The sequence below is a fragment of the Puma concolor genome, chromosome C2 (genome assembly GCF_028749965.1).
Source record: "Puma concolor isolate L17-30 chromosome C2, mPumCon1.1.hap2, whole genome shotgun sequence".
NCBI lineage: Eukaryota > Metazoa > Chordata > Mammalia > Carnivora > Felidae > Puma > Puma concolor.
In genome coordinates, this window is record NC_141675.1 from 93,558,064 (window position 1) to 93,573,052 (window position 14,989).

At 45.0% G+C, this 14,989-nt stretch overlaps 1 protein-coding gene across 2 annotated transcripts in view; it reads left to right on the plus strand.

Annotated features, from left to right (window-relative positions):
* FSTL1 (follistatin like 1) overlaps positions 1–14,989 on the plus strand; it is a 54,413-nt gene that overhangs the window by 32,684 nt on the left and 6,740 nt on the right. For both annotated transcript variants that reach the window (XM_086675325.1, XM_086675326.1), the window contains exons 3-9: positions 2,000–2,104; positions 4,345–4,474; positions 5,319–5,351; positions 6,673–6,803; positions 11,436–11,554; positions 12,911–13,023; positions 13,361–13,471. In XM_086675325.1, the coding sequence (XP_086531451.1) occupies positions 2,000–2,104; positions 4,345–4,474; positions 5,319–5,351; positions 6,673–6,803; positions 11,436–11,554; positions 12,911–13,023; positions 13,361–13,471 (742 nt within the window). The remainder of the gene's footprint in view (positions 1–1,999; positions 2,105–4,344; positions 4,475–5,318; positions 5,352–6,672; positions 6,804–11,435; positions 11,555–12,910; positions 13,024–13,360; positions 13,472–14,989) is intronic.

Consider the following 14,989-nt stretch of genomic DNA (forward strand, 5'->3'; position numbering starts at 1 on the left):
TTTAGGAATGTATTTGTTGTATCTCTTGGTTCGAGTGTTGTTTCATGAGGGGGAGAGGGCAAGGTAGTCTTATCTGAGATTTTGTTACACTGGTCAGCAGCAGCCTTTTCCTCTTCCTTTTTAGAGCTGCTTTCCCTTCCCAGGCACAGTTATGAGCGCCCTGATCAGAGAATATATGCTTGATTTTTATCTCCACACCCAGTTTAGGAAACAACAGCTATCCAGTCATCCCAGCCTTTGGGGGATTACTTCCTCTTTTTTTTTTCCCCTGCCTGCCAGCTTTATTGAATTTTCCTTAGCAACACCCCCAAAAAAGAATGGGTTTAGCAACAGCATATGAACCAATGAAATGTGAGCATGGCAAGAGTTTCTCGACCAATGGGATCCCTGCATGACAGGCAAGATGGCTCAGGAGAGAAAATAATACCCTGGAGTTTGCAAAGCAGCCTCCAGGTGGCAGCAGACTAGCTGTATTGGGTGCAGTCCTCAGCTTTCAGCATCTACTTTGTTTTTTGTTTTCTTTGACCTATTCTTAGATATGAAACATTTACGGACTACAAGAATTTTAGTATTACAGGCTTTGTGTGTGTGAGTTCTCTGCATGACATGGTAGACATGGTCTGAGGGGTGGGATCTGAGATTCCATCTCTGCCTTTACTGACCCCGCCACAGCTCTTGTCATTTTTGTTGGTTTTGTCACAGCTAGTGCTACCCCAGTGGGTGGGAGCCCGGAGGCCTTTCGTGACTGCCTGCTCAGCAGTCAGACAGAGGCTGGAAGATTCACATTCTCCTTTGTTCAACCACCACTGCTGCTGGCCTGTGTGACAAATGAGGTGGGGCTGCCTTTTAGCCACTAATTAACGTGAGGGAAGGAATGTGTCACTGACAGATTAGTGTCTACATACGCTCTCCTTTTCAGTGGCATAGACTGGGACTGTTCCCTGCCTGTAGGTTCTGCTGAGCAGGAATGACTGACCTTAAGTGGTTTGAGGATAATTCTACTGGCTTTCCAATGGTTTGGCCCTCTTGGTCTTGAAGCCAGAGGCAGACGTGGACAGGGTTTGAACAAGGCCATGCTGAATAATAGCAAAGGCATGTTTCTGATGGTTTAGTTATCCTTTTGCCTTTTGAAATGACATTACCTTTTTTTTTTTTTTTTTTTTTTTTTTTTTTTTTAAATTTTTTTTCAACGTTTATTTATTTTTGGGACAGAGAGAGACAGAGCATGAATGGGGGAGGAGCAGAGAGAGAGGGAGACACAGAATCGGAAACAGGCTCCAGGCTCTGAGCCATCAGCCCAGAGCCTGATGCGGGGCTCGAACTCACGGACCGCGAGATCGTGACCTGGCTGAAGTCGGACGCTTAACCGACTGCGCCACCCAGGCGCCCCTAAATGACATTACCTTTAATATCACTCACTACTCAGTGAGATTTTGGTCCTTCAGATATCCATATTTCTCTCCATGTTTCTATTTCTCCCTGGCTTACTCTTCTCATTCTTTAGGAATTAGTCAAGGCAGCCTATCTTCAGAAAGTCTCATTTGGGTCTTGCCCTCCTTTCCTTCTCTGGCTGCTGGTGTTCCTGTTGCTGCACTTCTCTGTTGCTTGCTAAATGTCTCTTGATTTGTGAGTTTCCTCAGAGAGTCATGGAGCTTCTTGAGGACAGAGTCTGTGCCTGTATAGCTATATACTGTAGTGTTGACGTTTAAGGACTGTTCGATGACCATTTTTAAAAGAAAGGAAACACATAAGAAAGAGTCTCTTGCTCTTTAAGAAACAATCTGAGGGACTCAGAGGTAGCTGGGCCTGAGCTGGAGCAGTGCCAGCAAGTCTGGTGCTGGCTGTTGGGGACAGTTTCTAGCCATTTCAGAACTCTTCAGTAACCATGAGCTGCAACTCCAGACCAAGACCTGAGACTGAAAGATAATCGCCACCAGTGGCTTATGCCATGAAGCCCTCATCTCAGTGACCTGATTTCCGTTATGATTTTGTGTTTTAGGAAGAACTAAGAAGCAAATCCAAGATCTGTGCCAATGTGTTTTGTGGAGCTGGCCGGGAATGTGCAGTCACAGAGAAGGGAGAGCCCACCTGCCTCTGCATTGAGGTAAGTTCTGAGGCCAGGAGCCAGAGGGCAATAGCCAAGGCCAATATAGCTACCTTGCTGGAGCTGCTAGTCAGCAGAGCAGTGCCAACCATGTCATCATCTTTATCAAAGCCTACCTTGGGGCGCCTGGGTGGCTCAGTCGGTTGAGCGTCTGACTTCAGCTCAGGTCACGATCTCGCGATCCGTGGGTTCGAGCCCTGCGTCGGGCTCTGGGCTGATGGCTCAGAGCCTGGAGCCTGCTTCCGATTCTGTGTCTCCCTCTCTCTCTGCCCCTCCCCCGTTCATGCTCTGTCTCTCTCTGTCTCAAAAATAAATAAAACGTTAAAAAAAAATTAAAAAAAAAAAAAAAGCCTACCTTGTCTATATGAAAGACAAGGGATTTTCATCCCAGACATTAAAAACAATCTGTAAATGCAGGGATATTTTTTCTTTTTTAAAAAAATGTTTAGTTTTATAAGATTTTTAAGTTACAAATTTAACAATTGCTTTATAGATGTCAAATAATACAGGTATTTGTATAAACATAAAATTAATAATCTTCCCCATAACCCTCAAATCCAATTAGTCTGAGATGACCAGTGTTAGTGGTTTGGTATAAGTTTCTCCACTTTTTTTTTTCTGTGCTACTATACACATACAGGGTTGCCCCCTATTTTATACAAAAATGGAGTCATAATAAATATTTTGTAATAGAATCATATTCATGTAATAATTTTCCCATAGATGGACATTTAGGTTGTTTCATGGATCATTTACACTGCAAAAAATAACATCCTTGTGAAAATATCCTTATGTACTGCTGCCTTTATTTCTAGAAGATTGATTCCCACTAGGGCTTGCCAAGTCAAAGGATATGCAAGTTTTTAGAAAAATACTAGATGAAATGAAGACTTTACAAGGTTGTGGGTTGTTTTTTTTTTTAATGAAGTTTAAACAGCAGTGTGAGCTTTCGAGGAATACTTCTTTTGTAACCAGGATTCTGACAAGTTCTCCCTCTTCAGCAAACATAAATACCCTGGATATGTGTCCTTCCTTCTCCTTTCTACCATGCCAACACAAGCCTAGGAATATATCTGTCTTTCTGCAAATAAATATACCCGCTTTAGTCCCCAGGTGAAGAATCCTGATTCATTGTCCCCGAAAGGAAGTCTCCCCAGCTCAGACACCTGAAAAACAGTTCCATTGGGAACCCTAGGTGGACCTCACTAGAGGAGTGCCTGGCCACTGTGTGGTAGCACGAGCCTGTACTTAGAGTTAGGAGACCTAGTATCTAGTCTTGCTTTGACCACATGTATTTCTGTGATTTTGAGCAAATTAGTTGCCACTGGATGCTGTGAAGGCAAGGGACCATGTTTGTCCAGCATGTAGGATACTTAGTAAGAACTCAGTAATAAATACTAGTTAAATGATGTTTGTCTTCCCGGGCTTTGGTATTCTCCTCTAAAGTTGGAGAGGTGGGGCTACCTTCCAGCTCCAGTGTTCTGTGTTTCTTCTCACTACATCTACTCTTTCTTGCTTTCGTGCCTTTATTAGGGCTGAGCTGAACTGGCTTCCTCCTTCCCCCCCCTTTCAAAAACCACACAAAAAACTAAAGACACTGAGCTTGCCTGTGACCATGGCCCTTTAAATAGCCAAAGTAAAACTGGGTTGCCAGGTGAACTTTACTCCATTTCCTTGTCCATAATGATTCTCTGTGGTACTTAACAAAGACCCAGGCATCCCCACCCCAGCCTCATAAGAGGCATTGTGAGATCGGGAGAAAAACAAAATGGCTCTGAAATACTATACAAAGCAAGAAAGCAAAGATCTTTCTAGTTAAACCCCAGAAGAACTGAAGAATTCGTGTGTGTGTGTGTGTGTGTGTGTGTGTGTGTGTGTGTTTGCCTGCCTTTCGATTTGCACATTCCCCACTCTCAGCTCTGGCTCTTTTGTGTCATAGAACGTTGGCATTTTAAGGGATCTTAGAGATCCAGAGACATTGAGTGACTTTCTCCAAAGTGACAGAGAATCCAAATTTCTGACTTCCAATAAAATGCCCTCCGTGCTAACTTGATAGGGTCAGGACGGTCTATTTCTTCACTGAATAGAAGAGATGACCCGAAGCCAGGATCAACACGGGGCCATGCAGGGCTACAAAGACCCTAGACCCTAGTAGGGAGGCTCCCCCCAGGATGCATGTGTGGATGCATGTGTGTGCTGGTGCCCCGACTGCACAGACCGCCTCCTCGGGTCTGTTTCAGCAATGCAAACCTCACAAGAGGCCTGTGTGCGGCAGCAATGGCAAGACCTACCTCAACCACTGTGAGTTACATCGAGACGCCTGCCTCACTGGATCCAAAATCCAGGTTGATTATGATGGACACTGCAAAGGTAAGAAGTGCCTCCCAACTCCAGCCAGAGGAGCCAGAGGACAGAGCAGTGTGGCCTGGTTGCCCAGATTCCTCTCCACTTGACCACAGCACCCGATGCCACAGGGACCACCCAGCTACTTGGAGAGGCAGCCTCTTGGCGCTCATGAGCCTACTGGGTTTGCACTGGATAGCCCAGGCCTCTGCCCAGGGTTTCCTGCATTAGCCTCCCAAGGGGGGTTCCAGTACTTTCTGCAGTAGATAGGGGGCCATGTCAATAGTCAATAATAATAAGGAAGTGTTTACATGAATTCTATACCTTTTTAAAAAGTAGGTGAATTTCACTTTTTAAATTTGGGCACCTCTCAGCCCTGCTATATATATTTTCTCTATTTTGCACTCAAACCACTGCCATTCAGATAAGATTGGAGGGGGTCTCAACCTCCTTGCTAATTAGATACCAGTTCCTTACCAAATAGCAGCCCTACTCAGCCCCTCTCAGCCTTGAACTGCCCTGGAGAAACAAGCTGTTTCCTATGTGTGGGTTTCCACTCCATTTCCCTCTCTATAATAATTCCATATGAATTCTCAAAGTCCCAGCAACGCAACCCTACCCCACAAACCTAATAGGAGGAGGTATGAGACTACAGGGCAACTCAGTGGCCTAAAAATGTGAAACAAAGCAGGGAAGAAAAGATCCCCATTCATAGGCCCTGGAAGAAGGAAAGGAGACAGGAACCCAGGACCAAATGATGAAAATGTTGCAAGTGGCCCCTGTAGTGTGGGATGATTTTAAACCTAGCAAAACACAGACATGTTCTTTTGTCTTCATTCTGCATTATGCATTTTCTCCTTTTGTCTTGCAGAGAAGAAATCTGTAAGTCCATCTGCCAGCCCAGGTGAGTGTCTATTTTTCCTACAGTGTGCATTTTAGGGAGGAAATTCTTTTCATGAAGGAATTTTGTGTTTCACATTCCCTGCTGAAGCCCATAAGATCTGTGTGTTAGAACTTGTGAGCCAGAACTGGTCATTCCTCAACACAGCTCAGAAAAGCTGCAAAACTGCATTTTTTTGTGCTTGACATTTGAAGCAGCTGGTTAGGTTGGAATGTTGGCTGTGTTGTCCATTTTTGCTAAGTAGTGATTGCATTAAAAGGACAGGAAAGCCACTGAGTCTTTCTTTCAATGATCTGTAAGACATGCTGATGTCACAGGACTAACAGAATCAGAAGGCACAACTTGTTTGAAAGGGGATCATTGGAAATGCAAGTGGGACTTTTTCTATGATTTTCTATGAATAAAAATTAAAATTTCACTGTTACAGTTACAGAAGATTTAGCATATACTTTTCTTCAGATCTTTGCAATAATCTTGTGAGGTAGACCTTATTGTAATGACCTCATAGGTGAGGAAATTGATGCTCAGAGAGGTTAAGTGAATTTCCTGAATTACACAGCTTAGAAGTGGCAGAGTGGGGAAAATTGCCCAGATTTACATTCCTCTGGCTCAGGGCCCTTTTCACATCCCAACATGTGTTGTCTTCCAGAAATTTCCTTTTGTCAAGGCTTTCGTTTCTCTTTTACCTCATCTACCCAACTCTCAGTCCCACCTGTTATTGCCATGTGTCTTAGAACAGCTGTCCAGAGCAGGGTTTTAGCATGGCCCTTTCTTGACCTTGTGTTCTGTGGTTTAGAACAAAGGATAATGCAGACAGTGTAAAATTTTAAGTGGGAGAAAGATTTGATAGACCCAGTTGGTAAAAGGAAAAAGCTATAGAGAGAGAATTTAAAATCTTGTGGCATAAAAAATTGTCATGTGCTCCTTCATTCACTTATTATTTCAGCTCATCTTTGAGCCAAGAGAGCTATTTATTGATTGATTGATTTTTTCCCCCTCAGCTTCCTTAGTTAATGAAAATAGTCCTTTATTTTTCCGCTCTGCGTTTTTCTCACCTAAGCAACGTAGTTTCTCTGTTTCAATATTCTCAATTCGTATAAATTTTTTAGAAACATAAGCTTGAATCCTTGCTTAGATACTTTCTAATTGTGTACCCTGGGTTGACTCCTGTAAAATGTGTGTGATAATCTCGTGTCCCTGGAGTACTGTAAAAATTCAATGAGATGCCACATGCAGAGCCCCAGGCACTGAACCTCCCATGCAGTGGATGCTGGGTGACATTGGGGTCTCACTGCTCAGCTGACCTCACTCCCTTTTCCTGCAGTTGTTTGCTATCAGTCCAACCGGGATGAGCTCCGGCGTCGCATCATCCAGTGGCTGGAAGCAGAGATCATTCCAGATGGCTGGTTCTCTAAAGGCAGCAACTACAGTGAAATCCTAGACAAGTACTTTAAGGTAATCCAGAATTGGGGTCAAAGACTCTTCAGCTCCAGGGGCACCTGGGTGGCTCAGTCGGTTAAGCATCTGACTCTTGATTTCAGCTCAGGTCATGACCTTGTGGTTTTATGAGTTTGAGCCTCATATTGGCTCTGCTCTGACAGAGTAGAGCCTGCTTGAGATTCTCCCTCTCTCTCTGCCCCTCCCCTGCTCGCAATCTCTGTCTCAAAAATAAATAATAAAATAAATAAATAAATAAATAAATAAATAAATAAAATAAAATAAAATAAAATAAAATAAAATAAAATAAAATAAAATAAAAAGACTCTTCAGCCCCAAAGAGATACTTCCTCTCCCATCACCAGATCACATCTCCCCATTGTTCCATGAAGCTGTGACAGTTGCTTTCTGGCCTGCTTGATCAGTGGGATTCTAGCAGTAGAGCCCTTGGGATCTAATGTACATGTATGTGGCCAGGTTCTATCCCCCTACCCTGTATGTATCCCCCTACCCTTTACCTTATAGAGCTGGCTGTTGATACAGTATACCTTTTGATCTCAACCTATACCTAAGCCACTTCAGCCTCTTTCCCACCTGGTCTGACATTTCTCTAAATCATTAACTTGACTGTCCCTGGCCTGTAGAGTGCTTCATCATCTAGGAAGAGTCAATGGACTGGCATTTCATGGTTCCAGGATTCTTCATTAACCTAGATATTGCTTGTCCCATTATTTAGTTTAAGAGACAGGTTGTTCCAATTGGAGATAGGAGAGATTCTGCTTTGAAAAAGATTGGAAATAGTATTTAGCAATGAGTGGAGCTCCCATGGCATGGATATTTCTCAGAGAGCTTGAGACAGTTGTTGGAAGAATCAGTGAAGGGTGCTCTTGCAGCTGATTGACAAGAACACAGATACACACATACATACATCACACCCAGAGATAAAAATACCACAAGCAGAAGCATGCGCACACACACACACACACACACACACACACACACATCCCACATACAGAGATGCACACCCCAGACAGAGACACAGCTACTCACAGACACACATTCAGATACCCACATTCCCACATAAGCAAAAAGCTCCCTTTACTTACAGACACACATCTCTGGGTGGATGCCCTCAGATGCTCATCTGCAGATGTACATGTTCCCAGGTGCCTCCAGGGCCTGCCATCTCAAGCCCTAACCTGCCTGCATTCAGGAGCAACCCCAGGCACATGAAGGATTTCTTGGCAGCTCTGTGTCAACACCAGCCTAGTCTGTGGATTCCTCTTTCTCACTAACATTAATGGACCCTACAGATAGAGAAATACTGAATGTTTGGTCATTTCAGACTTTGCTTGTGTTCCTGTCTTTAGAGAGCTCTCTCTCCTATGGCAGAAGGTATGTCTCTCTGGGTTCCAAGTGTTTGAAGAAACAAGCTCCCTTGGCTCTTGTTCATGTGGACAAGAAAGCACAGCCCTTCTCAGTCTATCCTCTATGTCAACCCCCCAACATTACAGGGCCCTTGGGGAAGGGTGGTTCCTCATCTACACAGAAAAGCGTTATAGTACTGAGCCAGGAGAGTCACACAGGAGCAGAAAGAAACTTGAAGAAATTGATTTTTCAGAAGCTGAGCGAGCAGCACCTGCCAGGTCATTGTATACAGTGACTCTGCCATGGCCATTAAGGCCCAGGAGGCCACTGGTTCCAAAGGGCCCCTTGGGACCTTGTAATCATTCTTAGTGGCCTCTTGGTGGCACCCTGCCTTAGGCATCAGTGACACCTGCTATTAGTTTGATTCTCAAGTGCTTGGGCCCCACACCCCCCTTGACGCCTGTCCACCTGTCCTGGCAGTAACTTCTCTAACAGGCCCCTATGTGAGACCCCTTGAGAAAGTGGCTTTCCTCTAGGGCATTCTCACTCCCAACCAATAAAGCTTCATCATGACTGACACAACGCTCGCTTCTCCCAGACACTCTGGGAGTGTCTTCTAAGAAAACAGGGATTTTACTATCTATTTTTTGATGATTATCGGAGTCCTGTGTGGTGCAGTCTTCAAAGAGAGACTCCTTCCCTCTAGGCAAACAGCTGTCTCTTGGTGAGAGATCTGATATCTCACAGAAACTGTTTCTGAACCAGTGAACTGCCCTCTAACCCAGGTGGCATTCCTTACATCAAAATTAGTTGAAAAGAAAATCTAATCAGAATTTGGGTAAGATGAAAACCAGACTCTTACTTCACCTAGTAATTCATTAATGATTTCTTAAGTGAAAGTGTAGCACAATGAAGAGGGCAGGCAGGTGGAGAGAGCCTTTCATGGCCATGTCATACACACACCCCCTCTCGGTGGTGGACTCCTGGTGGCCAGAGTCAGAATTGGAGCCAGACTTCTTATCTCCTTGACTCTGGTATCATGTTCCCCATGTCACCACAGATGTTGTGTGTGAGTGAGTGTCTGGCCTAGCTCATCCTCTGAACAGTCTCCAAACTTGCAGTAAGCCCCAAGCATGGGTTTCATATCACACATCTTCCCGCCTTTCTACAACCCTACAGTTACATAGAAGAAAAGGGTGCTACATCACATACAGAGCTGGGAATTGTAGGCATACAGAGGTACTATGCCTTTTGTAAGTGGTTAGCTGAATAGAGGCTGAGTGAATTAGGTTGGTTCATGGTCCAAGATCAAAACCCCCTAAGTATGCCCCCCCCCTCCCCAGGCAGTCCAGGCTGTTTCTGGGGTGGGTACCAGACCTCTTTTCCTATGGATTCCACATACAGCGCTGGCCTGGGGAGGCCTGGCTGGGCCCTTGTGAGATGAGCGTGCACACAGGCTGGCCCTCCCCTCGGCTTCAGGCCTGGATCGTGGCCTGAGTGAACTGTGTGCACTCAGCACTGCCTTTTGGGAGCTGGCTGGGCTATAGCCACCAGGTTCCTGGTGCCCCCAGGCACTGCCTGGAACTGGGTCTGCAGCCATGGCTGCATGGCTCCTCCTCAGACTCTCACTCTCAACAAGCTGTGATGGTGTTGGGGTATGTGAGGGCTGCTCCTGTCTGTCCAGCACTTGCAACGTTTGTATTCAAGAAAGTCCTGTACTGCTAAGAATGACTTCTGCCCAAACTTATTTCATTTCTCTCCATTAATTAATCAAGACTTCACAAGGTGAAGGGCAGTTTCCTCAGGGGGAACATCTGAGACCTGTTCCTAAAAAATTTGTCAAGAATGATAAAAAGGTACTAAGCAAGGGCTGACATAGTTGTTTTGTACATGCCTGTCATTATGTATATCATGGAAAGATTTACAACCTTATAGCAGAGTACATGTGACACATGACAGGCATGGAAGGAGAGTCCCTTCTACCGGGAAGCCTGGACAGACTTTTCTTCAGAATCCCTTATATCATCTGGTGAGCCACCTTCAACGTAACATGGGAATGCTGATAATTTCCCAGGGCAGCAGTCTGAGGCAGCCTATGGAAAGAATTTTTTCTAAAAACATTTTTCCTCCATTGGAACTATCTAGGAGGGCAGCAACATCCAACTTAGAATTTGATGGAAACTTGAAATCGACACCCTCTTCCAGCAGCTAGGGCCTGGGCATTTTGAATAGTCCCAAATGGCTATGGTCTAGGTTTAGCACCTTGCCAAGAGGGGATAATGCCTGAGCTCACTATACCCTCACCTTGTGCTCGTGGGATGTCAGGTAGGTCATGAGGACAGCCTGTGCTTGGTAAGCCGAGGACCCCTACACATGTCTGCGGTGGGGCCCAGAGCAGAGAGGTGGAGGGCTTTGTACCACCTCTGCCTGCAGGTTATCAATTCGGGGCCTTTGCTTGCGACTTCTCACTGCTGTGCTTGGTTAGGGGCACCAGTGTGAATGTGAAGCATGACAGCAAGCCAGGGAAATAAGCAGCAAGAAGTGGTCATGTGACTCCCAGAGTGAGCTCTGAGGGGTGCCTGCATTGTTGTCCCCAAGTAGCTTGTTAGAAATATATATCCAGGGGCACCTGGGTGGCTCAGTCAGTTAAGCATCCGATTCTTGATTTCGTCTCAGGTCATGATCTCATGGTTCATGAGATCAAGCCCCAAGTTGGGCTCTGTGTTGACAGCATAGAGCCTGCTTGGGATTCTCTCCCTGCCTCTCTGCCCCTTCCCTGCTCATGTGTGCATGTGCGCACACTCTCTCCCTGTCTCTCAAAATAAATAAATAAGCTTAAAAAAAAGAAAAAAGAAATAGACATCCTGGGCTCTGCCACAGAATCTGATTCATAATGTTCATCAAGGTTTGAGAACAGGGTATGGTGGCTGGCTTGAACCCAGATGTTAAAGAGGAGAATGTCTGCAAGACGGTGTCAGGGATGAGGCTGCAGGGGGTTCTCCAGCACCGCAGGTGCGTGGGTAACACAGGTCTGTGTTCCCACTGCCCTTCTGAGCAGGGTGTGGGTTTGAAAGGCCCCCAGTGGCCTCTGCCCACACACTTTCAGTCTCTCATCTTGGGGTGCTGGTACCTTCTCTGGGGGCCCCAAGTCTTCAAGCCTTTGTTGCAGTAGGTGTGAGGCCAAGGCAGGGTTGGAATGGGTCAAGAGCCAAAGATGGGTCAAGCTGAGAGGGAGACAGATCTACAAAATGTTCCTGAAAGTGCTCTTTATCCCCTTTCCAGAACGTTGATAATGGTGACTCTCGCTTGGACTCCAGTGAGTTACTGAAATTTGTGGAGCAGAATGAAACTGCCATCAACATCACTACCTATGCCGACCAGGAGAACAACAAGCTGCTTAGGTGAGTGCAGTTGAGGGGTCAGGGAGGGGCCCATGAGGGGAAGGCTGGATAGGATAGGGGAGTTGAACTCCTTCCTACCTGCAGAGGGGCCACCAGTGCCAGTGAGAAGTAAAAAGCAAAACAGGAATTCTGTCCTGGTCTATTTTGTGAACGTTATGAACTAATATATTGAGCACCACTGGTATCTGATCAAATAGTTGTTGTTTTGCCAGAACTTACAAGGAATAGAAGAATGTAATTTTAAAGTAAATTATCAAGGTCACATCAGAGCAAATGTGTTTCTGAGTGTCATGATAATGTTTTAATGGTTAATTTTTGGAAGGAATTATATCACCGTATTATTCAACTATAAGTCTAAAATAGCTTTAGTTCTGACTTTTAAGATAGTTGGTGCTATTTCATATAGAGAACCCTAACTGTCACAAATGTAAGCATGTCCCTGTCCTTTTCTGATATTATTCCAGAGCAAATATTAATAAAAATTAACCCCTAAGAAACTTCTGCTGTGGCTCCAGTACATCAGCAAGAATTAAAAATAGGAATAGCACCTCTTTTGTTCAGAAGAAATATAAAGCATGAAGCCCAGATTCTAGAATGATTCTCCCTTAGTAATATGCCATGGCCTTAGAATATAGTATCTGAAAATCCTTCATATTTTGATAACTTGAAATTAGATAATATTTTATTTTAAAGATCAATGTTTGACCTTCATAACATTCCAGTTAAGGAGGGCTCCCTGTCCTCATTTTACAGATGAGAAAACAGGCTCAGAAAAGTTGAAGAACTAGCTCAAGGCCATTTGGGTAGTCAGTGATTGAACCAAGGCTCACATCCAAGCCAAGGGGAGAGTGAGGGAACTAGGATTCCATTAAACTTTTCTAAACATTTCTCTTTCTAGATAGTGATAGTGATAATGCCTGCTTGAACTCCATAGTCTTTCAGATCCCATATTCCATTCCTATCATCTATTTGTCTCCCCTCTGTTTTGATTTTCCTACTTTGGTTGACTTGACCAGTACCATGGGGAAAGGGAATTGCTCACAGAAGGTGCACAGGTAGTGAAAACATATGCCAATCAAAGTGAACACAACCATTCAGGAAACTTTAGTCTTCTTGGAAGAACATTTGAACAATGTAAATGATCTGACATCAAGTATAACCAAGTAAAGTCTGGATGCTCACAGGAGTCAGGTTGGATGATAGTTGTGGGAAGGCGTGTAGAAAGTTCCTCAGTTAGCAGTTGTCTCCTTGGCCTCCTCTGGAGGCCCCACATGTATGTGATCCCAATGCTTAGGTCCTTTCTGCGGGAGTGAAATCAGGGTCTTACTGACACATTTCTCCTGTTTTTTGTTTCAGAGGACTCTGTGTTGATGCTCTCATTGAACTGTCTGACGAAAATGCTGACTGGAAACTCAGCTTCCAAGAGTTCCTCAAGTGCCTCAACCCGACCTTCAATCCTCCAGAGAGGAGTATGCTTAACCTAAGAAATATGTGGAGTTGAAGGGAATGAGGGCATTTGGCAGGGGACGGGGGGAGGGGCAAGATAGAATTGATGGAACTTTCCAGAGCTTGCTAAGAAAATTCCCTTTCACAATTCCAGACTGGGCCCCAGCCCATCAACTCTGTGCTGAGGTTAGGATCCAACAATCTTTGGATCAGTGGCATCATTTACTCAGATATGGTGCCTCTGAAGGTTAAGCAGAAGCAGGTCTTGTCTGGGAAAAGGGTAAGGTGCACAGACGATGGCCAAGATGTCTTGTTCCACTCTCACCCTAAACTATTGCCCCTTATTTTTGGTCCCAACAGAGTGTGCCCTGGAGGATGAGACATATGCAGATGGAGCAGAGACCGAGGTGGACTGTAACCGTTGTGTCTGTGCCTGTGGAAACTGGGTCTGCACAGCCATGACCTGTGATGGTGAGCTGTGCCCCAGGCAGAAAGAAGGGACGGCAGGGAGAGGGATTCCTTTGTGAACTCACCATGAGAGAAGTCAGGGTGGGGATGATGGAGAAGAGGGCAGTGGCCAGGAGCAAGGAAACTGGGGAGCAAGTGACAGACTCCAACCTGTAACGTTGGAGCACCCAGTGGGCAGCACTGGGCAACGCACTTAGGCCAGATGCATTACGTTTGCAAATCACTCCAGAGGCTTGGCATAAGAGAGGTTTAAGATGCAGGGCAAGATCAAATGTTGATGTGAGATTGGAATCATCATAATAATAATGAAAGCAAATACTTAGTGAGAACTATGTGCCAGGCACTCCACTAAGCACTCTACATATTAACCCACTTGATCCTTATGACAGCTTGGGAAATCTTATATGTAAAAGACTTAGGTGGTTTGAAAACAAAATGACTCCTGCTTGCCACCTATATCCAGCAGAGAAAGGAAAAATGTTCATAGACCCTCTTTGAATTAACAGAATTGGATAACGCCTAAAAAAAGAAAGCTGAGACATGGTTAGGGTGGATTAGAGACATAGAGGTGTCAGAGAGTTTGGGGGACCAGTGCAGAAACCAAATGGCCCCAAGTCTGGGGGCCATCTGAGCCAAAGATCAAAAGAAACTCTTGAATCAAAGCCAGGTTATAGGGAAAAAACAGGCATAATTCGGAGTAGAGGAAAGACAGAAAAGGGTGAGATCAGGTCTAGAATAGAGAGTTACATTGGGTTTGAGAAGAAAAGTCAGTAGGAACCAAGCCCCAATCTGGAACCACCAGATGGGATGAACTTAAAATTATACCTTAAAGAAACTGAGACAAGAAAGAATGGGATGATCTTAGGATCATGTTCAGGAAGGTCAGGTAAGATGGAAACTGGGAGACAGAGGTCAAGGACCCAGAAGATGTTTTTCTAGATAAGAAGCTTACAAATGGAACTCAATTGTACCAGGGGATCCCTAGTCTTTTACTGCCCAGGACCAAGTCTCTTCTCAAAGTGGGAAGGCAGGAAGCCAACACAATTCCAGAGACAAATGGAAGAGTAGGAAGAGGCTGTTTAGAGACAGAAATCCTAGAAATTTCTGGAAGTCAAAACTAAAGGTATCCAGACCAGGCACACAGCAGCTACTGAAGCCAAGAGAGAACATTTCAAAATACTACCCCAGCCTGCCTCCATCAGGAAGCATCTTACATTCATCTTCCCCAAACCCCCTGCAGTAGCTCCCCACATCTAACTGCTCCTGGCCTGGCTTTGTAAAGGTAGGCATCCATTTCTAAGACAGGCAATTGTTAAACATCTGCCTTATGGAATAAGCCTGATCACCTGGATAATAAGCCCCATCACATGCATCAGACAAAACCCAAATGATCACCTCCATGGGACAATGCCCACTTCCACAGCCACACTGGACAGCTTGTCCTCCCTCTCTGGATGGCCAGGTTTAGAGCCCTGTGGGTATAAAGAGCACCACAGATGGTGGTGCCCCAAGGTGAGCATG